This window comes from Talaromyces proteolyticus (assembly GCF_021365285.1).
Source record: "Talaromyces proteolyticus strain PMI_201 chromosome Unknown BGW36scaffold_8, whole genome shotgun sequence".
Classification (NCBI taxonomy): Eukaryota; Fungi; Ascomycota; class Eurotiomycetes; order Eurotiales; family Trichocomaceae; genus Talaromyces; species Talaromyces proteolyticus.
This window is the reverse complement of record NW_025764284.1, coordinates 464,765-489,770: the sequence shown is the minus strand read 5'-3', so window position 1 is coordinate 489,770 and position 25,006 is coordinate 464,765. Positions and strand designations below refer to the sequence as shown.

Here is a 25,006-nt window from a genome sequence, read left to right as displayed (position 1 = left end):
TGTCATCTACACGACCGTAAAGACATTGCGAATCATTTCCAATCCACCTCTATTTCCATCTTCAAACTTAGTTTACTTGAGCTTCCTACCACACTGGTCTCACTGTATGAAGTGGTTTAACTAGAGTTCAATGAATCTAGACACGATTTCATGTAACTATGGAATACTATGGCTGGTATATTTCTATGTTTAAATTGAACTCACCGAAGGGTCAGATGCATGTGGAGTAGAAAATGGAGGTAAGTACCTCAGGCTTATGGATAATAACAACAATGCAGATTCTAAAGAATCAGGTTTAAGCTGTATACAATACATTTCATTTAAGTCCTTCCAATTATTTGATACCAGTAACGATATTTACCATGTAATATGCTTCCCAATTGTACTTTCTACAGGCGGAATGAGCGGCCTCAATGCATTCCCATAATCACCTGCATTTGGCGTCCTCAATAAGGTATGGATGTGGAATTTCTTTGGCTCCTCGTTTGTCAAAAATACTCCGGAATGATGATCGAACTCGACTAAAATTACTGGACTCTGTATCCGATAATAGAACGGGTCTGTATCCGCGAAGCCACCAATCCAAGAGAAATATGTCTCGTTTTCAAATCGACGAATTTCGTTGAGTTTGAAATCTCGGGATTGTTGTGGGAGATAGAGCAGGTATTGCTCGAGAATCCTAAAGACAAGCTCCTTCTGCTCTGCAGTGAATTCAGAAACAAGTACTCCTTCATAAGGAATCTGACGGTTATCGCGGTATGCGCCGCATAAATGTCGTTGATCATCCTTGTTAATGCGGCCTGCGGGCATCTCTGGATCGACCATTTGTTTGTATGTTTGTGCTTTCTGCTGGATGTCTGCCGGGAGGGATTGCATGAGCTGAAGGCCAAGAGTCTCTTCGACATGGAGAATACGAGTGCCTTTGTGAGGGCCAGAGTCAATCTCGTTGGGCTCAGCACCAGTGAACCAGGGGCTTGCAACAATCTGGCCCTTGTAAAGGAAAACGTTGAGGCAAAGATGGTGGCCGTAAAACGACCAACCCCATGGTCGTGTGGTTGATGGTCTGCCAAAAAGAACAAAATTGTAGGAGTATTCATTCATGACTTGAGGCGATTGGACTAATTCTCCGAGGAAATGGTTAATTCGCATAGCCTTGATTGCTTTGTCGTATCCTTCTGGTGAGAGGGTAGTCTCGAGGACCTTGAGAATAGCATCGCGGATAGAGGCATCAACTTCATCGAGTCGCAGGCCCTTGTGAACGAGTAGGAACTCAGGATTGGACCATGTTCGCCATTCTGGAGAGTCAATATGATAGGAAAGTGTTTTACGCTGGCCGTCATTTAATAATTCCAAAAGACTTTGAACTGATGCGACGATGCTTTCAATGGGGACGCCCTCGTCTTGCAGAGTGAAGAGGTTCTGGCGGACAGTTCCTTGTTTTACCTATTAACACAGATATGCCTAGTTTTAATGAAGGGAAAAAGCGTACCATCAGTAGTGATACCTTGAAAAGGCTCCTCATACAGATACCGCCAATGTTCGTACAGCGCATACAGCCATGGCGGGATGTGTTTTGTCTTGAATACATGAGCGTACTCGTGCGCATCCTGCATCTTCATCGTCGTAAAACGAGGAATGCAGAGATCTGGCACATACTGGCGGTATTCGCCCGTGGGCTTTTCTTCTGTGAACGACATCCTGTCGCCGATTTTGGGGTAGAGCTGGCGGCAGAGTCAATCCTATCATCCATGTAATCGTCGAATGTGCGATGTTCTCCTGGTGAAAGGGATAGATGTCAAATTGGTCTTGAGGAATTCAATAAACAACTGTTTCCAAATTCGTCATTCACCGGATTTCGTCTTTTATATGGTCATAGTGGCAGCGGTAGAGTGTCATGGAGCACTGGACGCAATGTGGGGATGGCGGGATAAGTCTTTTCCCGCCTGGAGAGTGCTTTTCCGGGAGCATCAGTTGAGTTTATAGAGAATGATTGAGTCTATAGGAATATAATCAATTGCCTGGTTGATCTTCTATATTCACTTTGTTTTCCGTACTGGTTTGTGGCTGATAGGTGCGTTGGCTTGCTGTTTACATGTGAGGCAAGTGGCCCGCATCACTTCTATACGCAATGACATCAAGCAATACTGCAGCAGAGGATCCGTTGTGGCAGGCATATACCATACCTTTGATCATCTGCACCCAATAGAAGACGCCCACAAAGCGATAGCACCTAGATCTTGGAAGAGAGAACGATATCAAATTATCTAGATATCCAAGTTATTCCGTGAAGCTGTATGCTTCCCCACACTCCCCGCGCCCCATAGAGAACCCGGAACCGACTAGCGCTGGCTTGTATATCCGTTATTCCGGCTATGTTCACGATTAGCTTTTCATTATCGTATGCTCAATTGAGGGCTCTTTCAAGACTTTGCCACGTTCCTGATTTTGTATCATTCAGTTTGCTATGATTTAACAACTATGGAGGCAGGGAAATGGTTGAGCTACTCTGACGGCATACACGTATTCTGAATGAATGGAGCCGAATCATGACTGAATAGGATTTCCAGCCTTCATCAAGAAAAAAAGTTGGAAAATAATTATTCTCATTCCTAAAAGCTCATCTAACGCAGTTGTAAGAAGGTATCCGCTGCAAGCCAAAAATAGTTCCACCAAAACGAATCTCACTAGTTTGTCGAGACACGGGACACCACGACGCAATCACTAACCAAGTAAGTCAATCAATGCAAAGTCCTCACAGGTTCTCAGGAGGGTTTCAATTTTAGATGGGGTAAGTCGGGGAGAGGGTGTTGAATTAGTATCGCGCACAGGACCTATGGTGCGCATGGACCGAAGTAGATATGTGACTGCCCCTAAGCTTATGAGAGTCACAGCGAGCGTGAGAGGCCATATTCGGCCCAGCTTCGTTGATTCTGTTGGGCCGCTTTAGGCCTGCGGTCATCTTGAAGTAAGCGACCGCTGGTATCTGACTTTTTCTCTTGGGAAAATGCTCCCCACTGCGTCCCTTTTTCCATTGAGTTGAAGGTGATTAAAACGTCAAAATTCAAGTAGAAGTACCTGTAGTATGAAAATGATGATGATGACAGCAGCGAAAAGGATATGCGTTTGGATTTATTAAAGATATTCATCTAGTCACTTAGTAGATCGCACATAATGTTCGAAAGCTGATCATTATAATTAAACATATCAGTCAATACCAGTCAAAGCTAATAGTTACATGCACTCGTATGCCCGAGGCGAATATGAACAAGTAGTCTAGGCTGTCGTCACCTGAAAATTAATAAAAGACGGTCGGCAGCGCAGGATCGTCATGAAGACTCTATAGAGAGACCTCTTCAAGTTCCCCTTCCCCCTCTTTCTGACCTTGACTTGGCTTTTCAACATCTTTGGATTCAGGGGAGGGCTTTTGTGGCAATTCTTCAGGTACCTCATTTTCCTCCTCATCCTCCTCCTCCTCATCTTCTTCCTCATGATCCTTAGAAGAGGATTTTTCATCGTCTTTAGGTGGTGGTGAAGGTTGGTTTGTACTTTCTTCCTCTTGACCTTCCGAGGCACTGATCGCTGTAGGGCCGCCGGGGAATGGTGTAGGCGGGGCTTCAGGTACTTGCTCTGGTCCAGGCCTCGAGGGCAAGTTCAATTGACTGCCTGTCGCCGGGGTTGCGGTATCCGGAATTGTTGATTCGGTGACTTGGAGTTGCTGTTGCTGTTGAGCTGCTTGCCGTGGCCCAAGTTGGCGATGTTTTGGGTCCGCATTAAGGTAGTAGCCTCGAACACCAACAATTGTACCCTCTGCTTCACATGCATCTACCCATTCAGGTCGCACCACAGGAATGTTCATCTCAACAGCTTTTTCCCATGAGGGACCACGGCCCTCGGTACAAACAAAGTGTGTGGTGTCAATACGGACCGTGTCAATAAGCTTGCCGCCAATTCGATCCACCGCACGAGCCAGAGCTTCTTTCTGTGGTTGTGGCATAAACCCGGGAGTGACCGTAATTCCGGAAAGATCGGTCATCTTGTGAGTGTGGCATGTCAACTTTTCCGATTGATATGTTCCTGCAGAGGTGCGCAAGACAAGGTGAAAAGTATACTCGGTATGTATAGCGAGACCGCTGATTTTAGTGCTGAGCATCTCTAGAGGACGAGGTATCGAGCCGGCTTTGGAGCCATTGCGATAAAGGGAGAGCGATTTTAAGGAGGCTGTCGCTAGATTGATAGGGTCCCATTCTAAGACTAGGGACGTTTGGGTGGCATTGCGCAGGCGGAGGATGGGGGCAGAAGGCGTCTGGAGACCGTATGTGTTGAGTATTCGCTTTTGAAGCGACTGGAAATTCGCTACACTCGTCGACTCTGCCGCATGATTTCTAGAGACGTCGATGTCGACAATGCTTCCGGAGCTGATATTCGTGGGGAGTAGAACGGAGGGGAATTCAATCTGTAGTATGAATGGAATCTTAGTTCTCTGTGCGTGCATGGAAATTGCGCATAATACGCTGACGATTCATTGTTGGAAGCAGAGGGAATGGATTCTGTGGTGGTGGGCGAGCAAACGTACCAGCCGGTTGTCTTGTGTCAACAACACCGCAACGCCGGCATCGACCTTACCCACAGTCAAGGAGACCAGCATTGTGTGGGCACAATCTGGTTGAATGCCCGAGACGGAGGATTTGGAAAGGCAGGTAGCGATGGCAAGAAACCGAAGTGGTCGTCCCTGCGATGGATGTAGTCAGTTTCCTGAATCTTTATCTACAACATTGAAGTTGTTAGCTGAGAGTGGCCAAGCCGTCTAGGCACCGTCCCGGGCCTCAGGCAGGCACTGGCCGGCAGCTTGTCCAATCAGGGAACCCAGCCACGTTCGCGACCCACTGCTACTATTAATACCTTCCTCCAGACCAGCTCTAATATATCTTTTACGCCAATAGTGCTATTGAAAACTCTCTCTTATTTGATGGTTGCTGCTGATATTGGTATAAATGTGTACTTGAAGAGAAATACTTCTCGCCTACATCGTCCTTGCCTCCAGCACCATAAATGATGGTGTTACTTAGCTGGGACGTGCTTCTCCCATGCCGACGCCATGTCGCTGATAGCCCGATTTGTGCGCGAAAGCAGTCCCATCATCTGTGATTTCATGTTTGATTCTCTTTGTGTGATTGCGCTCGGTTCTACCCGGATCTCGAGAGTTCCACGTAAAGGCTTACTGCGAAGACGGGCCCCTTCAGGCAGATGTTCTTGTGCTAGAGGCCGACCATAAGCGTCATACCCTTGCTGTTTGAGAACCTCGCGAAAAACTTTGCGTATTTTCTTCGCGGAACCAGTTCGGACAACCTTTTTCATCGAAAGATGATTTGTAGTCACCCTCCACCATAATGTGTTCGGATCGCGGTTTTGGTATAGATACTCGGTTTTGGGCTTCAATGCATGGGGTAGCGGTTGGTATTTATAGCTGTGGAGTGCAGCCCAGTGTGTCATAATGTTGTCGCCATGGTACATAAATAAAAAGTCTTGGCCTCTGATTGTCCTCAGCCTGGGTAACGAGATCGCTGTCTGCCAGGGCTGTGTCATGCCGGACGTGCGACCAGTGTAAGGGTGGGCTATAGGAAAAGGAGGAGCTCAATACAGAGAAGCTGCCATGAAGGCCAAAGGGACATCCGTAATGGAAAACGGACAGACAAATAGTACCAGCAGCAAGCTCAGTGTATTTGATATTCTTAGCACACTCTGGGTTGACGTTGACCGTGATGAGGCGATAAATGCGGCAGAACCTCGGGCGGTGGAGGCGTAACTCGGCGCCTGAGGCAGCGAAACCCCGACGAGCGAATCGGGAGGCATCAGGCGTCAAAATGCGAAACCCCCACCAAAAGTGACCAAACCCTATAAATTGCCACGACGCTCCCCTCTTTCTTCTCAATCACCACCCCCAAAATAACCTACTACTCTATCACCCTGCCATTCTGCAACCTAGAAGTACAGCTGGTCTACCCCATCCATCCGAGAAAATCGATTCAACATGCCTAAGAATAAGGGAAAGGTACGACTTTGATCAAAAAATACCCCACTTTTGTTTTCGCGCAGACAGGCTAACCTGTGGTAACTCAGGGTGGTAAAAACAGGCGTCGTGGAAAGAACGAAAACGACAACGAGAAACGTGAGCTCATTTTCAAGGAAGATGGACAAGAGTACGCCCAGGTTGTGAAGATGCTGGGTAACGGCCGCCTGGAGGCTCAGTGCTTCGATGGCGAAAAGCGTCTGGCACACATCCGAGGAAAGTTGAGAAAAAAGGTGTGGATCAACCAAGGTGATATCATCCTGCTTTCATTGCGCGACTACCAAGACGAGAAAGGCGATGTCATCATGAAATACAGCGCCGACGAGGCTCGCAGTCTTAAAGCCTATGGCGAGTTGCCAGAGACTGCCAAGATCAACGAGACCGACACCTACGGTCACGAAGGCTTCGAGGACAACGTCGAGTTCGACGAGGACCGTGATAGCAGCGATGACAAGGAGATCGATGTCGATGAAATCTAAACCTTCTATCCATATCCGGCGAGTTTGTAACTGAACAAGCAAACCTGGCTGACCTCGCCGGACCTTTGTGCCATGGTCCGTTTGAATCCCTTTCTTATGAGACAGTTCTGCTTCAATATGAGAGAAATCTCGCCTGAAAGTGTACACGTGATGTTTCGTCCACAACACCATTCTTTGACCTGGTTCGAAAGAGGCAACAGCCTCAACCTGCCAACTTTGTCGGGGTTTCTCAAGAGACCATAAGTTGCTCCTCACGCAGGTTATGATGGTGTGATCGAGGATACATTCACCTGTATGATTCAACGACCTGGCCATACTGTCAGTTATTAAAGCATATGTTAACTGGCGACCTACTCAAAAGTTACGCGCAACCTATTAGACTACCGGGGGGAAGAAACGATTGCGACATGGCCAAGGGTTAGCTACTTTGGTCTTGACTTTGTCCTTCTGCCTATTCATTTGATGCATTCATTTTGCGAGCATGTTTGATTCTTATCAGTGATTCCCATTATGATGCCGAGGTCGAGTGCAACTACCGCATTGTTCGCGCCTCCTTGTTGCTACTTCCCCGTCTTTGATCTTCTTGTGATACGATGTTTATGTGGAGATCGAATTTGTTAGGATTCATAGATAGCATATCAATAGGAAATGGCTATGCACATACTTCTTCCGCCAAGTTTACTCCAACATGGGTTGACCCGTATTTCGTGGAAGCATTCCATGTAGTATAAGTTGCTATACCTACATATATGTAGCATAGAAATCGCCAAACCGTATGACTACCTTCAGTGCTCTGGACTTCAAACTGACGAGCCTTCAGCCTCTCCATTTTCAAAAACATTTTTCCTGAAAAACCTGACTATTTTCCGACCTGTTTCTCTCCCAACCAGCGGGTTTAAGTCCTCTACATCCATGTTTGCGAGTTGGTGAATGTTTTCTGTTTCTAGGATTAGGCAATCGAGGACTGCAGGATTTACCCCAGGTATAGAGCGGAGCATGTCCTGCGGAAGCTGGTTGAAAGTTCGATGCTCTATACCAGCAGCGGCCATAACATCACCAGAGTTTGACGACGCAGTAATGTCAACATCAAGTCCGATTTGCACAGCTCGGATGGGGTCAGGCTCAGGATTGTTCTTTTTCAACTCGGCGAAAATCTCGGCTGTTTGATATGGCGAAGAGGACCAAATGATTTTAAGCCGTGGGAAAGCAAGGGTTAGAAGAACAAGCATGTGTTGTGCGGACTTGGGGCTAGATGGATTAACTAAGGACGTATTTGCTGCTGCGGCAGGGTTACCGGGCGATGTGAAAGCATAATCAGAAAGGAAGCCTGTGCTAGGAATCGAGGATGAAGCAAAAGCGTCGAATGTGAAGGACTTGTTTTGGTCGAACTCGATCAAAAGAAGCGGGGTTTTGTAGTGCTGTAGCATGGTTTCTGCTTGATTATAGAGACGCCCGTTTTTTAGAGAGCTAATCAAATCGCGAACTGACTTTCGCTCAACACAAATATCAGGGGTTAAGACATAATCACCAACTGTCAATTGACAAGGGACGACAACAATGCTACGTCCATGTAGTAATGACGGCAGGGCACTTCGGAATTCGCGAACATCAACCACAACAGTAGGTGGAGCTGACGTTGCTGCGAGTCTACCACCACCAGCGATTCGGGTGTTGACGGTTCTCAAGAATTGTTCCTCGGGATCCTCGAGGCTTTTGTCATGGCTAAGAGTGAGAGCCATGCCCTGTTGAGTCCCCATTAATATAAAGCGGACTGTATTCTACTCGAAACACTTACGCTCTTTTCTTTGATCAGCTTTGTAAATGCATCCTTTTCCCTCCGGACTGCACTTAAGTAACGCTGCTCCTCGACTGAACCCCCATAATACATAAAATATACTCGCACGTTGCGGTCAGTATGAGAACTGCGGTATACCTCTACACGGCGAATGAATGCAGAATCTGGCTCGTACATAATGATATACCGTGGACGAGCTTCTTCCAAAATTCGTTCATCCATGTCACCATCGTAAGGGTGGATCATGACTAGATCATTCATATCGTAAAGTTCATAATAGTCTTCCATGTCCTCCAGATCGTCAACGACAATATCTTCCTTCAAGGCCTCTTCAACGCCTTTTGGTTGGAGGTCACCTAGCAGTTCAGATACTTGAATAGGTGCCTCAGCATCAGCCTGTACACTACTGTTCGGTGTTCGACCAGCTGTAGCGGAACCGGCACCACCACCTCTTACACGGCGTCGTTTATTTGGAGGAGCTCTTCCTGTAGCTGTTGAAGTACCCCTGGACGTGTCACTTGAGTTTTGTTTTGGAGAATACAGGTTTTCTCTAACACGACTAAAGTTTTGCTTCCAATTCAGGTATTCTCTGAGCTTCCTTCGCATCATCACTTCAGCCGAAGCCCCTTCGGAAAGATTGTTTTCATTCGCATCATTTTCGTCGTTATTAGCTTCGCGGCTAGGTCTCACATACATTAATTCTAAGAAGCTTCGAAGTTGTCTGCATGTTTGTTGATCACTGCACATGATTAAGACGGTACTATTTGAGTCGTCACGCGTCACAGGGTTAAGGTACGCGTCTTGTTCAATTTCTTGCAAGATGTCTGCAAGAACATTCCACTTTGGTTGTTCTTCTAACACGGGTTGTAGAGCCGCTGAAAAAGATGTCGAAGAGGACATGGTATCACCACCAGTTATCTTGCCTCTATATACGCGTGATTTTGCTGTTTCGAACAATACATGTGCGGCATCTAGAAAAAGCCATGGAGAGAAGTTATGTCGTGTTGAACCTGGAGGAGCGGCATGCGCTGCGACAATAGTGTCCAAGTATTTCAGTAAAGATACAGCATCGTATGTTAAAAGAGACCTATAGAGGTTAGAGGGATCCATCAGAAAGAATAGTGGTTCTTACTGTAGTATGGCTCTCAAAACTGTCAAGTCACTTGCAATTTGCCGAGTCCTGAAGCTAACACGATGCCATATAGGCTCCAATTGTCTTCGTATCGATACATCGAAGTTTTTATGCAGAGCACTATCCAACGTCCAATCTTCCATGTCTAAGCCAGAATTGGCCTTTTTCAGTTCAGAAATGCTCGTTTCAACACACTCAAGAACGGCATTCTGAATCTCTCTCATTTTGTCGCTCATTGGAACTTCAAGTTCTATCACTTCCGCTTTACGTCGACCTTCTAGAGATTCCGCGACAGTGACATGAAATCTCGGCCAGAGTGAAGGTTTTCGCAAAAAGAGATTTCGCATCATGTTCGACAAAGGCGCGAAACCAGTAGTGAAGGGTTCAGGGGTATCAGAAAACGCTTTCAGGAAGCCACTTTTATTAAATTGACGATAGACGCGAATTATAAACGCTTCTAAAGCTGTCGCTACGACCCTATAATTTTGTTAATACTCATTCTACCACCGAGTTTTATGGTGTTTATCTTGCCTCTCTGCGTGCAGCAAAATAATACCGGTGATCTTTTCTGGATCAAGCAGTTCTGATCATGTCATCAGCAACCCTAATTTATAGATCAGCTGGATATAATTCCTACTTGATAATAAGTCCACAACAAGTATACGTGATGTCACGCTCAATATACCGCCTTGCGCATATATCTTGGCTCTAACATGGTCAGCGGTTGCCAATATCCCACTTTGAAGCATTACACACCTTATAGGTACACTGGCTCTATCGGTGTTTATCACTTTCAATCCACGCGCCAGCGGCGACTTGCTGATTGCATAGTGCTCGGCAAGCGCTTCGCAGAGCATCAGTAATGAATTCTAGGGTAACGAAAGTAGCTTCTTCGAGGAAGTAAGTACCTTCGCCGATCCACTCATTTTCTCGGTCATCAGCTCCCACAATAAGTACTAAATTGTTTCCTGCCGCATCGTAGGTATGAAGTAGATTCGTCACGAGGCGCAGAAGCCCGAGGCCTCGGGCGAGAATAACAAGCTCATCGTCACCTCGGAGCTCGTTGAAAAGGTCTTGTTGGTATTGCTAATGAACAAAAGAAATCAGAGAACTGTCATGATGTATTATCACAAGCCTTCCATACTCACCAAGGGTAACGAAAGTTTCACAGGGGCACTCGAACGTTGAGACATGGGGACGGTCTCTGACGCGTTCTGGGATGCGGCGCATAGTCGGGGAAATGACGGATCGTCACGTGCTGAGGTGAATTGTCGTCGTGTTGGGCTTCGTGGGAGATGTAGCTCAGAAGCGGGCACTAAAGAGAATATTTACAAGATCAGTGACGGAAACATCCGTAGCAATACTGACGACATTAGTAACAGTAAGGGTAATGGGGTATTCATTGCCATTGTTGTAGGCTGCTATATAGGGTTGTGCCCTAGTTTGATAAGCTTCAGGATGACATCATTATCAGTAAATACTAACCACATGTACCAGTGGTACTTAATTACATGATGGAACAAGAAAGAGAAAAGGAAAACTCAGGTTAACGAAAGATAATTGATGTATGTAAGATACATAAATGGCCTGGTAAGTGGTTCATAGTGCCCTTGACGCATTTTCATTCAGTCATTCTTGTTTTCGTGAAGGAACGTGGTAGAGGATGGATATATCTAATATTATTCTGCCTGCCTACCAAGGAGACCCTAGAATCCTAGACGGCACGATCAAGACACCAAATATCTGACGCGAACGAAAGTGCTAGTTTTGGCTCAAAATATGCTTCTGGAGGGCAGAACGCCAAAGGCGTGTGACAGTCTTCTCCGAGGCGACGAGTTGTCGATGGAGAGAAAGCCTCACCGAAGTTGCCAAGCATGATTTTTGATCAAGTAACGTAAAGTTCTCGGCCTGTTTAAACAAGGGTATCTGCAAACCCGCATCAGTAGGAATATTGATAGGAAGAGGACGTCCATCGCGTTGGGTAATCGGCACGGTCTCCGGGTCGCCATAGTCTTTTCGTAGCTGCTCAATTGAAAGCTTGTCAAAAGCTGACGGACTTTTGACAAGAACATTGCGAAGATGAATATCTTATACATACTGCTAGGACCAAGGATACTATAACAGAGTGTGGCAACTAACCTCCATGAACGTAGTCACAAGAATGTAGGTATGCGATAGCGAGTGTCAGCCCGGCAGTCAAAGCTCGTAGGACCTTGAGAGGAAAAGAGTAGACAAGGACGCCTCTCGGAGATTACCTTGCGTGACAACAGCCATGGTGTAGCATGGATGGGTGCCGTTCGGACCTTTGCCTCAAATTCGTCGAGCGGAATTGTGATCAAATTGCGGGCCACAGACAAATTCATCCTTCTCAGCGTAGAGGGTAAGTTGGATATAGAGTTCGACGCTAGTGCTCGAAGAATATGCGTCTCCTCTAGGAGTGAACCTGGGATTCCAATTTTCACCGCAACATAACGGTCAAATTGCGTGTCTCGAGCAGGTCAGGTGGCCGATCAGCCTCCATATCCAAGTTTGACCACGATGAGTTATCGGCCGTGAAGTGTGTCCCCGATCATGACTGGGTGATAGCCCCCTACTCCGTACCTTTCGAGACATTCTGCACCATCGATCCACTTGTAGTCCGGAGAAATTGGTAATGCATTCTTTCCGCTAGAACTTATTGTGATAGCAGACGTTGAGAAGTACGCAGCGCGGTGTGATGGAGATGGTTCAGATAAAACACGTAGTGGCGACCGAGAGAGATGTGTGAGGTATGAAGATACACTCTAACACAGCCTGCTTTAGAAAAACACCGGCATGAGACATGAAGGCGAATGTGTAGTTGCAATTCGATGCTGGGATTCCACAATTATAGAGAAATTCGAAGCTAATGATGGATTTCAATTGGCTGTCTTTTTCGAACCAGACGTCGCAACAGGAGGCCATGTCTCAGAGATATCCGCAAGGTGAGGGAGGTTGTGAAACGTGTACAAGGTGCAGCAGAGGCCGTTGTCACAGCGTTAACCAAGCTCTGAACCAGGCTGTGAGAGAGCCAACTATTTTAGCGCTATCTCATACTTGTCTTTCAAATAAATATATTTACGCTCTCAGACTAGAGCATTACGTATGCCACCTCGTTTCGCACGCTACCTGATCTCGTATACTACGTCAATTCAGACTCCTTCTGATAGATGGCGAGATCCCTGTATCCCGCCACTGACTAACAGCGCGCTTCTTAGGATACTCAGCCTTTGCTGTGTGGCGATCTAAGGGAACCGGTATAAGTCGTAGTCTTGTGAGAGGTTCAAGCTTGCCTCAGCTTAAAAGTTGTGCTTGTCGCTGCACGCGCTGTCGTGCCTAGGGGAGATATCATATAAAATCAAGTCGGTTGTCAGCAGGATATCAAACAATAGGATGTGGCTTCTAAAAGGCTGTGTTTGTGCGGGCTGTGGCTCAGGCACCCCGCTAGGCCCAGAGTGGGTGAGTGCTTCTGCCTGCCAGTGACACCTTCATTCCACTTCATCGCCCTGGACCTCGCCCTGGCCTCCATCTCCTCCGCCGCTATTGTACAGTCTGCGATCCGAGATCGCTTAGCATTGCCTTGGCTGACGACCATTTACACTCTGTACCTACACGCTTGTCGGCTCCAGCTCCTGCGTCATACCCGCCAACGGCAATGTATCATCGAGATAGTTCTTAAGTGACAGCCTGCGAACGTCCTCCATCAACCCTATCACAGCCACCCGTTTCCACTGACCCCCCTGCGCTTCCACCATGCCGTCGATTTTGTCGGATGCAGATAAGGACACGGTGAAGAGAACGGTTCCTAAGCCGGGCAACAAGATTCTTGCTGTTGGTGTCGCGCGACTCTACGTTGCTCACCCGAACACCCAGAGATGGACGTATACAGGGCTCCAGGGCGCTGCCGTTCTTGCTAACGACCTAGTCGGCCACACTTTTTGGCTGAAACTCGTTGATGTCTCGGTACGTATTTGCGAATAGCTCGGTGGCTAAAAAGCGTAAGAGAACTGACGTTAGCAGCCTGCGAGCCGTGGAGTGATCTGGGATCAGGAAGTCTATGATGGGTTTCATTACAATCAGGATCGTGTCTTCTTCCACACATTCGAGCTTGAACAGTGTCCCGCTGCCCTATCCTTTGCCGATGAAAAAGAGGCAAAGACTTTCCTGAAGAAGATGCATGAGCGTGAGAAACATGCCAGCAAAGAAACCAAAGCGACACCCTTTTCATCGACTCGGGGACAAGGACCAGCTCCGGTATCAAATGGAAAATCAGGCCGTTCACTTTTCGGCAGCCTCTTGGGTCGAGGCTCATCTGCCCCAATGCCCGCCCCAATGCCCGCACCAGTCGCACCAGTCGCACCAGTCGCACCAGTCGCACCAGTCGCACCAGTCGCACCAGCTGCACCAGCTGCACCACCGCCCATGATAGCTCCCAAACAGCCATCGCCATCACCAGCCCCAGTGCTAGCCCCAACACCAACACCCCGCTCGTCGTCATTGGATCTTACAGACCCGGCGATTCAGGGAGTACTAGCAGAATTACGAGGGATGGGGATTACTGATGACCAGATTAAGGACAATGAAGACTTTATTAAATCCTACATTCAGCAACAAGCCGACAGTGCTGATGGAGCGGCAGCCTCGTCTGAAGACCAAAGAAGAGCAAAGCAACCTCCGCCACCCCCACCAACAGCACCTCCACCCCTGAAGGGAGCTGGAATCGTTCCTCAGACAATCGTTCCTCAGACAATCAGTCCTCAAAATACTGGCGGTAGTGGTGGTCGGCGTGGCCCTCCCCCGCCTCCTCCGTCGCGCCGACGAGCAGATGCATCTCCAGCCCCCCAAGAGCCTGAAGCTCCGGCTCCAGCACCTCCCCGAGAACCCTCACCACCAAGGCCTAGGTTTCGAGCACCACCGCCAATTGCCGATGCAGGCAGATTTGCCCAGCCAGTGACTGCCCCTGGTCGACCCCGTGCCTCATCTAATGTAACACCTGGACCACCTCCACCTCCACGACCACCAAAGACTCCTTTAGAGGACAACCAGGCCCCGTCACCTCCTCCTAGGGCTCATGGTGTTGCCCCTCCATTCCACGGCGACCGCAAAGTTTCCGCTCCGCCAGCACCACCAAGTCGCAGCCCAGCCCATGCTCCTCCACCACCGCCGCCTCGCGACGCCAGTCCGCAGCTCAGAAATCCGCATGGAGCAGCAGCTCCTGTTCCTCCACCGCCTCCAGCAAGAGTTCCTATTTCTCCTCCGCCTCTGCCTCCAACGAATTCACGTCCTCCGCCGCCTTCTGGTGCGGTGCCTCCACCATTCCCTCCACCATTCCCTCCACCGTCTACAGGCGCGCCATCAGCACCTCCTCCGCCCCCTCGCTCAGCAGTACCACCACCACCTCCCCCTCCTCCTCCACCTACTGCTGGTGTTCCTCCACCACCACCACCACCACCACCACCTCCTCCACCGTCTACCGGTGTTCCGCCTCCCCCTCCTCCCCCTCCAGGCGGATCAGGTCCTCCCCCTCCGCCGCCGCCGCCAGGAGGGCCAGCTCCACCTTCTCTACCATCAGGGGGTGGCGATGGGCGCGACGGCCTGCTTGCGGCCATTCGTGCATCTGGTGGTACAGGTGGTGGAGGATTGCGAAAAGTCGGGGATACTGAAAAACGTGATCGAAGTGCCGCTATGGTTCCAGGGGGGGCCAGTGATGCTTCTGCAGCACCAAGTGCTGCGCCTGCCGGTGGTCTGGCGGATGCAATACAAGGCGCATTAGCGAAACGGAAACAGAAAGTCAGCGGCAGCGGTATGTATCATGGTGGGCTTCTCTATTGACTATTTGCTAATTGATGAATAGATGACGAAAAGGAGGACGATGATGAATGGTAATGCAGATGTTCGTATATATATACCTATTTTCGAATCACCGCCAGCAGCAAAGGTAGTTAAGCCACTCATTATCGGCGTTTGGGAATTTCGGCGCATATCTATGCTTAACTATACCGTACGTAGTCGCGCTGTATGCGTTGATGGCAAACATGGACATACAATCATGTTAGATAGAACCGCGCTGCTAGCGTAGAAATCTAACGACCGAACAATCATTTGGACTACATTCGATTGTATCATCATAACAATATGTGCAGATGTGGTAATTTTAGATGTGACGGCATTGGCCCAATCGCCGGCGTTACGTTATTCCGCTTATCGGCTGTGACAAAATGCGCGATTTGCTTTGGCCTGATGTTATCGGCAACAACAAAAAACAGCCCTGGTCAAGCTGCAAGTGAAGCCCATCAGTTTTCCTTCGCAGAGTTGCTCTGTGGGCAAGCTGGAAGATGCTGGCTGCGTCTTCAATGAAGCCGAGGCCCCCCTCAGTCAACCTACTCCGGTTTCTGAGGTCCCAGTCCGATTTGGTCCTCTTTTTCACAACAAACCCGACAACAACATACAACAAGGCAAGCGTCGCAAGTGACAGGCGATGGGATCTTCACAAACTGAGAAACTCCATCTGGACCAATTTGCATCCTGCTCCATGCAAGGCACAACTCGAGGCCTCTTTGTTTTCGCCCCGAAATGGCATGAAACGCTCCAACCCTCAGGCTTCGTCGCATATACGCCCTTCGACAACGCCATTGTTGACCAAGTCTTTCAAAAATACTCCCACTCCTTCTTCTGCTACTTCCCGATACGTTTCAACGGAGAGTCGGAAATGGTGGTATCGCCTATGGCTAGCTAGGAGGGAATACTTGAAATGGAGCATGTTAAACTCGCCGCAAGTGACAACCTTCACCGATGAAGGCGCAGAAGGGAATCTCTTCAATTTGGGGCGAACACTTGCTTCGAAGTCGCTAAACGAACCTCGGTTACGTTGTACTGAGTTTGACGAAAATGGCAATGTCACGCTGGTGAATGGCGAGTTTCGCAAGAGCGAACTCATTGCCAAGGTCGGTCTACCTAAGTAAATCTAGGGGTATTTGTGCTGACTTGTCTGGTGCAGTATGGCCTTTTAACGCGCGACTTGCGGAAAATCGACTCTTCGGTTCTTCCTCACATACTTGTGCGGCCAAGTGCAATCCTCATTTCACTTCTACATCTACGCGTTTTAATCAAATCTGATCACGTTCTTGTCTTTGACGCCTACGGTTCGACTAGCTCATATACCCAGTCGGTGTTTATGTATGACTTGGAAGGGAAATTAAGACAGAAGCAGAGCCCAGGGGCCGGGGCTTTACCGTACGAACTTCGTGCGCTAGAAGCCGTTTTGATAAGCGTGACGAGTGCGTTGGAAAGTGAATTTGAAGGTGTTCGCGAACCGGTGGTACGAGTCTTGAGGGCTTTGGAGGAGGACATTGATCGCGACAAATTGAGACATCTTCTCGTATATTCGAAAAAGCTGGGTAGCTTCGAACAAAAGGCTCGCCTTGTGCGGGACGCCATTGACGATATATTGGAAGCCGACGACGATCTTGCGGCAATGTATCTAAGCGAACGGGATAAAGGAGAATTTCGAGATGAAACGGATCATCAGGAGGTAGAAATGTTGCTTGAATCCTACCATAAGGTGTGCGACGAAATTGTCCAAGCTAGTGGAAACTTGGTCACTGCCATTCGCAACACTGAGGAAGTGTATGTTCACTCTCCTTACTCTTTTCAAACCCAGCTAACATGATCGAATAGAGTCAAGGCAATTCTCGATGCCAATCGCAATTCTCTGATGCTCTTGGATTTGAAGTTTAGTATTGGAACCTTGGGACTCGCCGCAGGCACTCTCGTGTCGGCCCTGTATGGCATGAACCTGAAGAATTTCATTGAAGAATCTGACCTCGGCTTTGGGGCGGTGTCTGCGACTTGTTTCTTGTTCACGATTGTTGTCAGTTTGTACGGCATGTCAAAGCTACGCAAACTGCAGCGAGTAAGAATGTGGGGAGAAGGCATGGATTCTGCGAGTATGGGTCCGCTTGGGAACCGTGGCTTGATGCCTGGCAGTCGTGGCAACTGGCGCTCTGATGCAATAGAGCCCATGCTGGCTGGCCTCCCGGGGGAAGGGCGATCAGACCGGATGAAGAGGTTCAGAGAAGCTGTCAATTCTACATCTGCAAAACCACCTCTTCCAGCTGAAGCAGCTCGCCGTGCGGCAACCATGCGGTCGGTTCGCCAGCAATCTGCGGAGAATAAGACTAGCAATCAGGAACGGGCTGTGGGAAAGCCTGACGCAGAAACTCTAAAAACGTGACGCCAGTATCAACAAACAGCATTGTGCGTGAGGATATTTAGCGTTGGCAACTATTCAGAGAAGTATCATGGATACGGTGCCTTTGTTTTGGCTGTTCATACACCGTCTCTTCTCATTATGTAAACTAAGTCATATCCAACCGCCTAGCCCTTGGGCTAATTGACCCTGTTCAATTACCTGTACATAGAATTAGACCTCATCACTTAATAAACAGTATCATATTTTCGATCGCCGTGTCATTCCATCCCACATCTTTCTTACAGCAGCAGTATACCGCTCCTTGTCTACGCCTATATGAGCACAATGCGAGCTTCCATGGAACTCAAGTTCATCCACAGCCCACCCCATCCTTCTCGCCTCGTCCGCATGCGTACGAACATCTCTCCAATTCGTCATCTGGTCTGTCTTTGAATAGAAGTAGCATATATTCGTCGTGCCCACTAAGTCCTGGTCCAGAAATACCCGCCGCATCAACGTCTGCGAATTCTCGTCCCGTCCCACCGCGTACGATATCCAGATGGGTATCAGCACCGCGTGAGCGAGCAGCGAAATCCCAATCTTCTGCAGCTTGGAGCGTGGCTGGCCCACGACTATTGCGTTGTGTGTCTGTCTATATGTCCCGCCGTCAGGGGAACTGTCCATGATAATCCCAACAAGGGTAAGAGGTGCGTTGGTGGCTTCGCGGAGAAGAAAAAATAGCTGGGTGGCCGTTAGCCCTCCTCCATTTGAGAAGGAGTGCAGCAGAATTTTGAGCTCCTTGGTTTTCGATTCTGTCTGTCGCTCTGTTGCTGCTTCTAGATGGTCAAGGATAAATCGAACAACAGGTTTAAGAGAAGCCTGTTGTCGTGAATACGGGCTGACCAAGTGAAGAGCAGCAGTTTGAATAAGGAGGACTTGGGCTCCAGGGGCTATGCTCTTGTGTAGGTCTAGGTATCTGGCAATGTGTTGGCGTGCCGCATCAGCCCAGCTGCAGATGATTATCAATTGGCCGGGGACGAAGGATGATGGGTCGGGAGTGTACAGTGAGGCCCTGGATCCGAGGCCCGTGAGGCCTTTGAGGGCTGACATTTGGCTTGACGATGGACACGGCTAGCTACAGAGTTGTTGTGCAAGGTGTTGAGAGTTGCCATCCCATGGGGTGAGTAGAGGCAAGTTAAGTGGGTTAAATGTTTCACACTGGCGGGATGGTGGTGTTGATTACTGCCAGGTCTATTCAGGCCGCCCCTCAATGACATGTGAACGTAACATTGTAGTTGAATGGTTTCACTCATCTTGAGAGCTGCTGTGCTTTATAGATATTCTTTGTATTATTCATAAAAGCAAACAATATTCTGCACATATCGAGTTTTAGTGTGGTGTCGTTCAAAACTAGTGTCGGCTAAACTTGCAACTTTCTATCAAATTGGTTAGACTTCACATTTGTGTTGTCGACTTCTATTTTAGGTGTAAGTTTTCATACACTAGCCCACACTCGAGTACGTAGCTAACTGCTGGCAACCTTCCTGTTCATTCACCATGACCCATCCCGTTCAGCACTGCCGCATTTGACGAGGGGAGTTCTGGAAGATCGACCTTGATAGTATTGGCGGTCTTCATAGGCAATTGGCTTATTTTGTCTTCACTCAGAAAGTCGGCTGCATTCTTAAGTGCGGCCAGGACATATGCCCGCGAGAGAACTTTGGATTCGTAGGTGACTTTCCTATTCACAGATATTCACAACCAGCCGATGTATCCGTTGTGAGAAATAAGCAACCCTTTTTCTATCGCCTGTCGAATTCTGCCAAGAGACTTTCGACCGAATCCAAATATGCAGCGCACGTTAGCATAAGCACTGCGTATGATGTTTCCTCTTTTGAGTTCCTGACCTCCCACGACCCGTTTGGGTTTTGTTGACAAAGTGTCAAGAAGTTCATGTCCTCGCAGAGCCTGTGAAGGCCATTAATTGAGAGCAAATCTGATCGCCTGAACAGAGACAGAACATGCACGATTTCGCAAGATCTTACCTCCTGGGTTCTCTGAAAAGTACATAATGGAGCAAGAGCCCATAATACACGCCTATATCGATAAATTAATAGACAAAATCAATGGACGTGTTGAAGAGGAGAACTCGCAAGGTGCGAAAACTTCAACAACACTTGATGTTGTTGAATGGATCAACTACGTTGCATTTGCCATTATCGGCGATCTCACCTGGGGGTCGTCGTTTGGATGTCTCGATGGTCTCACCTATCACCTATGGATACAGACCGTGGGCCAGTTCAAAACAGCCATAGTCGTTGGTGCCACCAAGCTTTGTCTGCTTATCTACTCCTTCTTGATGGCAATTACTCCGTCATCTGCTCTGAAGGATGTGATGGAAATGTGGAAAGCCACGGACCAAAAAGTTCGCCAACGATGTCAGCCCACCGGATTTCGTATCCATCATTCTGACAGCTGGCAAGGGTTCTATAATGTCTATGAGCTAGGAGGAGATGGAGGTCAATGCCATGATGATTGTTGCTACAGATAACGAGTCTATAACAACTATTCTTGAAGGGGTTATCAATTATCTCCTTCGGAATCTAGATAAACTCAACACTCTCGTGCATGAGTTGAGAGCAACATTTCCATCAGAAGAGGGGATTACTGGCCCAGCATTGAAAAGTTTACCGTATCTAAATGCAGTGCTGGGTGAAGGCATGAGGCTCTGTCCAACGATACCAGACGCCATGCGCCAGTTAGTGCCAGATGGGGAGCGACTGTTGCTGGCCAGTCTTTACCAGCAAATACCGTGGTGTCTGTTCCTCCGTAGGCAAGCTATAGACCAGCTCGCAATTTCAATTCTCCGGAAGACTTTGTGCCTGAACGCTGGCTGACCGGTATGAAAAAACAGTCAAGACACAGTCATGATAGCAAATTCGCCTTCAATCCATTTTCACTAGGCCCGCATAACTGTCCGCGCTAGAATCTGGCCTGGTGGACTTGCCGAAGAGTCGTACATATTTCCTCTTCTTCGAAGTCTTGTGTGTGTTCCAATTATCTACATTTTCTACCCCTGAGACGGCAAATAGATCATTTGAGTCTATGGAGGCGCTCTTTTCCACAGGCAGTCCCGTCCTCATGGACGATGGAGAGAGCACATAGCATGCATAGCAATGTTCTGTCGAACATAGGTACGAGTAGGACGGCGCCACGATAGTGGAACATGATGAAAGAACTCAAAATGCTTAAAATAGTGCTACTTTGAAATATCAGTTGCGTGATTCATTATCATATTCAAAGTCGAATTGCCAATAAACCCCTTTGTTGTAACTGAAGTATCACTTTCGTCACTTGCTATAAAGAAGTGATTATTGTTTGTACAATTGGTGATCAGAGATCTTCACTTCGTATTGGAAGTTGGAAATGAATTCTTTGGAGCTCTGCGATCACAGTCTCTGCTATTAAATGTAAAAATGTATCACGTTTCATCGTATCACATATCGCTATGGAATCCCTTCCACTCCAATGAACTGCATTTGTTTTCTTGGATATCTCTGTTAATCTTTGTCATCAACCATCCGGACTTGTACCGCGTTCCATCAGAAGTAGGTGGGCGTCTTTCACCAAGGCGGTACGAGAAGGAGTAAGAGCATTGCTGCGTCAAGAACTCGTATGAATACTGCATACACCGGTGGTATTCAGCACACCCAGCCGCGCATTGTTCATAAGATTGGTAAGCCTGCTCCTGGACAGGAGTCATCTCAGATTCCGGTATTGGACGCCCGGGTTTTTCACCAGGCGGTTTGAAAACCGCATCTTCAGAAAAGTTGTACCAGTCTTCGCGGTCTTCACTGTCATGGGGTAGCTGGGGAGCCATAAAATGGTTGTAGACGTCAGAAAAGAGGATTGGTCGTGTCAGATCTTGCTGCTGTTGCTCAAGCTGCCAGAGAGCTTCCACATCAGAAGGAGTTACATGATGCAGAGAAACTAGTGGCTGGCACCAGTATCTTTCATCCTTGTGACGGCCAGGGCCAAAACGTAGTGTGCTTAACCGTTCTCCTTGGAGTATGGGCTTGTATGGAGATAATGTCACTCCTTTTTCCTGAAGGGCCTTCATGAGGACATAATCCCCGTATACCTCTTCTTTAGCTAATTTGTCATATCGTGGTGAAAATTCTGGGTCATCACCAAGAACCTTTTCCATAGCTCCTCGGGATATTATGATCCCGCTTCCTCCGTGAGCAAAGGGTTCGTTTTTATAATAGGACTGCTGCCCGAAATAGTACGGCGTTTGTGGATCGAATTGCTGCAACCACAGCATCGCATTGGCCCACAGAATATAAGTATCGCCTTCAAGAAATATATACCAATCATGGCCAGGCCGCAGATTCCAGCTCTTCTTCAGCATGTGTATAAACTTGTACCGATCCAATTTCCATGCTGGCGCTCTGTCGTGTAGCAACCGTAAGTCTTGGCCGAATCTCTGGAATTCTTGCAGTTGACGATAGTAGTCAAAATCAGAGCTTTGTTTTATATCTTCGGATACATCTTCAAGGACATCATACACGCGGTACGGGCCGAGCGTCTGGGCGAGGTCGGAGAAAATGAGGGGGTCATTGGCACATTGTAAACCCGTAAGGAGTTGAATAGGGAGTTTCTCGTAGATCAAGTTCGCGCCTGTCTTGATGATGACTGCGACATCTGGAGAACTAGGGATCGCATTGCAACGACGATCAGGTGTTGGTTGAGACTGGAGTTGGGTTGGTTTCTGGCTAGGGAGATTTGAAACCAAATGCAGCGGCTGGATCAAGCTTTCTCGGAGGTCTTTGCTGTGAAAAGAATTGACAAATAATAGAATCAGCAGAAGAAGGAAAAATGCCAGGCCGATGTTGAGAAGATGTCGAGGGGTAGAGCTGAGTAGTCGGGAAAATAGCATATCTAAGATTCATGATCCTTCAAAGGACGATATCTGGCCTTCTTTGGGGTAGGTGCGCGGCCATCGAAAAATTCGAGCTCGCAATAATACTATTTCTTCTTATTCTCCAGCGGACCAGTTTTCTAGACACTCAATGTGGTGAACCTGAGGGCATCGTGATTATCATTGACGATGATTGATTGATTGATTGATTTGTTTGTTTTGGTTGAGTCTTGGCGGGGCCTGAAATCGCTTCGTACACTAATACCAAAACGGTATAGTGTTATGTGCACGTGGTCTCGGATGATTAATGAGTGACGGAACTTTCCCTGCGCAAATAATAATCCTCACACTAACTATCAAGCATGGGCAGCTAGTCAGATAGTAAAAATAACTCTCGAGTATGGCTGACTCGCGAAACAGTCACAGCAAATAATAGTGCACATGATGATAGGCGCAGGGTGAGGCGCTATGGCTAAGCCTCGAAACGGTGACAGCGAAAAATGGGGGACGAAGTCTGAAACTGGCTTAAATCCGCGTTTAAGTTTATGCTTAGTTCTCTCCGGGGTTATCTTGCGCCGAATCATTGGCCCATCGGGTATTATAGACCCACTATAATTTCATTCTAGGGAGGCTGAACAATCTGATCTAGCAAGTCTTTTCTTAGCCTGCCTATCCCTACTGCTCAGGATTTAGTGGACCATGCCCTGTGAAGATTATGGTGCAATAATTCATTGATTGGATGCTTAGTGCTAGCAAATGGAGTGTAATAATAACCCTAGTCCTCCCGTACCCCATTTTGTGCCCTTCCTGCCTGTCCGTTTAAATAACAACCCCTTCCCTAACTGTCTGAGACCTAAATCCAGCGTCTAGCAGTACTGCCACTGCGATAAGTCATGCTGGCTCGGACACCCATTCCGGGCTTCTGGCTCCTGATTTGGGCTCTGCTATGGTCGTTCAGTCTGCAACTGGATACATTTTCCTTCGTGAACCCGCCGTCTGACCAGTCGACCATTCCAAACCCGGTCTACACAGTTGGAGACCCGATCGATATCGAATGGGTCGGACCCAATGATTTCGTTTCAGTGCGATTGGTTCATTATTTAGCAGACAAAGACTTAGACGAGTTTGTCTATGTATTCGGTATGTCTAGTGATTTTGAGAAGTAGTTCTTATTTATCTTTTCCTTGCATTACATAACTTATGATTGCTTGTCTCAGATAATGTCACCAACCTAGATGGTCACTACACCTGGATTATCGATCTGGGAAGTATGAACCTTACTGCCTCGTCAACCTTCTTCTTCAACATCTTCATCGAAGGGGAGACTTCGCCGCGGGCGTTAACCCACAACATCACCCTTACTAATACTACCACATCGATCACATCGACCATGTCTTCTGCTACAACAACCGCCACGCATACTCACCGAACCAGTGCCATCAACACGGCTGCAACCACAACGTCCCTTCCAACAAAAACAGGTGCATCGTCTTCTCCGACTGCCTCAAGTAGCGGATTAAGCGCGGGCGCTAAAGCTGGGATTGGTGTCGGTATTGCAGTCGGTGCAATTGCCCTCGTCGCAGCTGGGGCACTCCTCTGGAGACGACGCAGCGCAGGTAAGAATATGGCAGATGGTGTTGTAGCTGGCCAAGCTCCACCACAGAGCTATGAGCCGGTCAGTCAAAATACGTATTCGGAATATTACAAACCCAGAGGCGTACCTCCCGAGTTGTCAGAAGCACCAACGAGCCAGCCTCCATCCGAACTGACAGGGTCTGGGCCAGAGCGTCATGAATTGGCGGACACTTCTAGGCAATAAAAGCGTGGTTATTGACAACGAGTGGACGAGAATGAGCAATAATCAAAGTGAAGAGAATAGAAAAGCGAAAATCCTAATTGGGGCTGGCGGAGGCATTTCAATTTTTGACGTCGATTTAGTCGCGAGTATCATCGCATACGGTATGATATACCCTGCATCTGTAAATAGACCGACTTTCCATTCTTTGTTGATTATTAGTAATATACGAGTTAATAATATTTGATCAAACGTCTCATCGACAGCAGTATCAACCAGCTTCGAAGATTCAACAATTCAAATGCGCGACATCGACCTTTGTGACTTCCTTGACCGGCGATATTTCGATCAACTGTTGTCTCGGAAGTTCTGTGCCGAGCGAGAGTAAGCGGATGCTTTTAGGATTGCACGGCACACAGGTGAAGTCATCTTACGCCGCGTTGCAGTCGTAATCTAGGAGTAGGCATCGGCGATACTATATATTTTCATCAGATTCGCTGGCAGCATGTCGGAAAGAGCTAGGCTCAAAAAGGCAGTCCGACTCCGCGTGTGGAGAATGAAACTGGCCACGTGACCTGCGTGCCGACTTCCCGGACAGCTCGGCCAAT

The 25,006-nt window shown here is 48.0% G+C and overlaps 11 protein-coding genes across 11 annotated transcripts; 5 read left to right on the top strand and 6 right to left on the bottom strand.

The window, feature by feature from the left end:
• Nucleotides 1-357: 357 nt before the first annotated feature.
• BGW36DRAFT_299533 (uncharacterized protein) lies at nt 358-1,697 on the bottom strand (the record flags this gene model as incomplete). Its single annotated transcript, XM_046211543.1, has 2 exons — nt 358-1,433; nt 1,490-1,697. The coding sequence occupies 2 exons, from the start codon at nt 1,695-1,697 to the stop codon at nt 358-360; spliced, it is 1,284 nt and encodes a 427-aa protein (XP_046070176.1).
• A 1,640-nt stretch (nt 1,698-3,337) lies between these two features.
• On the bottom strand, nt 3,338-4,645 carry BGW36DRAFT_428926 (uncharacterized protein; the record flags this gene model as incomplete). The annotated part of the gene is made up of 2 exons (XM_046220620.1): nt 3,338-4,453; nt 4,574-4,645. 2 exons carry the CDS (start codon nt 4,643-4,645, stop codon nt 3,338-3,340), a joined length of 1,188 nt encoding a protein of 395 aa, XP_046070175.1.
• A 236-nt stretch (nt 4,646-4,881) lies between these two features.
• On the bottom strand, nt 4,882-5,854 carry BGW36DRAFT_381968 (uncharacterized protein). Its single transcript, XM_046216479.1, has one exon. It carries the CDS (start codon nt 5,581-5,583, stop codon nt 5,059-5,061), a length of 525 nt encoding a protein of 174 aa, XP_046070174.1. The 5' UTR covers nt 5,584-5,854; the 3' UTR covers nt 4,882-5,058.
• A 174-nt stretch (nt 5,855-6,028) lies between these two features.
• BGW36DRAFT_398360 (uncharacterized protein) lies at nt 6,029-6,546 on the top strand (the record flags this gene model as incomplete). Its single annotated transcript, XM_046218402.1, has 2 exons — nt 6,029-6,049; nt 6,118-6,546. The coding sequence occupies 2 exons, from the start codon at nt 6,029-6,031 to the stop codon at nt 6,544-6,546; spliced, it is 450 nt and encodes a 149-aa protein (XP_046070173.1).
• Nucleotides 6,547-7,346: 800 nt separating this feature from the next.
• On the bottom strand, nt 7,347-10,666 carry BGW36DRAFT_398359 (putative DNA repair protein RAD1; the record flags this gene model as incomplete). The annotated part of the gene is made up of 8 exons (XM_046218401.1): nt 7,347-8,288; nt 8,342-9,428; nt 9,474-9,950; nt 10,005-10,056; nt 10,111-10,181; nt 10,230-10,317; nt 10,382-10,559; nt 10,622-10,666. 8 exons carry the CDS (start codon nt 10,664-10,666, stop codon nt 7,347-7,349), a joined length of 2,940 nt encoding a protein of 979 aa, XP_046070172.1.
• A 2,258-nt stretch (nt 10,667-12,924) lies between these two features.
• Nucleotides 12,925-15,697, top strand: BGW36DRAFT_408695 (uncharacterized protein). The gene is made up of 3 exons (XM_046219085.1): nt 12,925-13,454; nt 13,512-15,294; nt 15,346-15,697. Exons 1-3 carry the CDS (start codon nt 13,245-13,247, stop codon nt 15,375-15,377), a joined length of 2,025 nt encoding a protein of 674 aa, XP_046070171.1. The 5' UTR covers nt 12,925-13,244; the 3' UTR covers nt 15,378-15,697.
• A 147-nt stretch (nt 15,698-15,844) lies between these two features.
• On the top strand, nt 15,845-17,724 carry BGW36DRAFT_360744 (putative magnesium ion transporter; the record flags this gene model as incomplete). The annotated part of the gene is made up of 3 exons (XM_046214209.1): nt 15,845-16,435; nt 16,489-17,117; nt 17,169-17,724. The coding sequence occupies 3 exons, from the start codon at nt 15,845-15,847 to the stop codon at nt 17,722-17,724; spliced, it is 1,776 nt and encodes a 591-aa protein (XP_046070170.1).
• A 108-nt stretch (nt 17,725-17,832) lies between these two features.
• BGW36DRAFT_195778 (putative DUF829 domain protein) lies at nt 17,833-19,026 on the bottom strand. The gene has a single exon (XM_046209832.1). The coding sequence runs from the start codon at nt 18,790-18,792 to the stop codon at nt 17,941-17,943; it is 852 nt and encodes a 283-aa protein (XP_046070169.1). The 5' UTR covers nt 18,793-19,026; the 3' UTR covers nt 17,833-17,940.
• Nucleotides 19,027-19,753: 727 nt separating this feature from the next.
• Nucleotides 19,754-20,233, top strand: BGW36DRAFT_360742 (uncharacterized protein; the record flags this gene model as incomplete). The annotated part of the gene is made up of 1 exon (XM_046214208.1): nt 19,754-20,233. One exon carries the CDS (start codon nt 19,754-19,756, stop codon nt 20,231-20,233), a length of 480 nt encoding a protein of 159 aa, XP_046070168.1.
• A 768-nt stretch (nt 20,234-21,001) lies between these two features.
• On the bottom strand, nt 21,002-23,014 carry BGW36DRAFT_195765 (uncharacterized protein). The gene has a single exon (XM_046209831.1). The coding sequence runs from the start codon at nt 22,619-22,621 to the stop codon at nt 21,179-21,181; it is 1,443 nt and encodes a 480-aa protein (XP_046070167.1). The 5' UTR covers nt 22,622-23,014; the 3' UTR covers nt 21,002-21,178.
• A 409-nt stretch (nt 23,015-23,423) lies between these two features.
• On the top strand, nt 23,424-24,846 carry BGW36DRAFT_381960 (uncharacterized protein). The gene is made up of 2 exons (XM_046216478.1): nt 23,424-23,743; nt 23,821-24,846. Exons 1-2 carry the CDS (start codon nt 23,497-23,499, stop codon nt 24,420-24,422), a joined length of 849 nt encoding a protein of 282 aa, XP_046070166.1. The 5' UTR covers nt 23,424-23,496; the 3' UTR covers nt 24,423-24,846.
• The last annotated feature ends 160 nt before the right edge of the window (nt 24,847-25,006 follow it).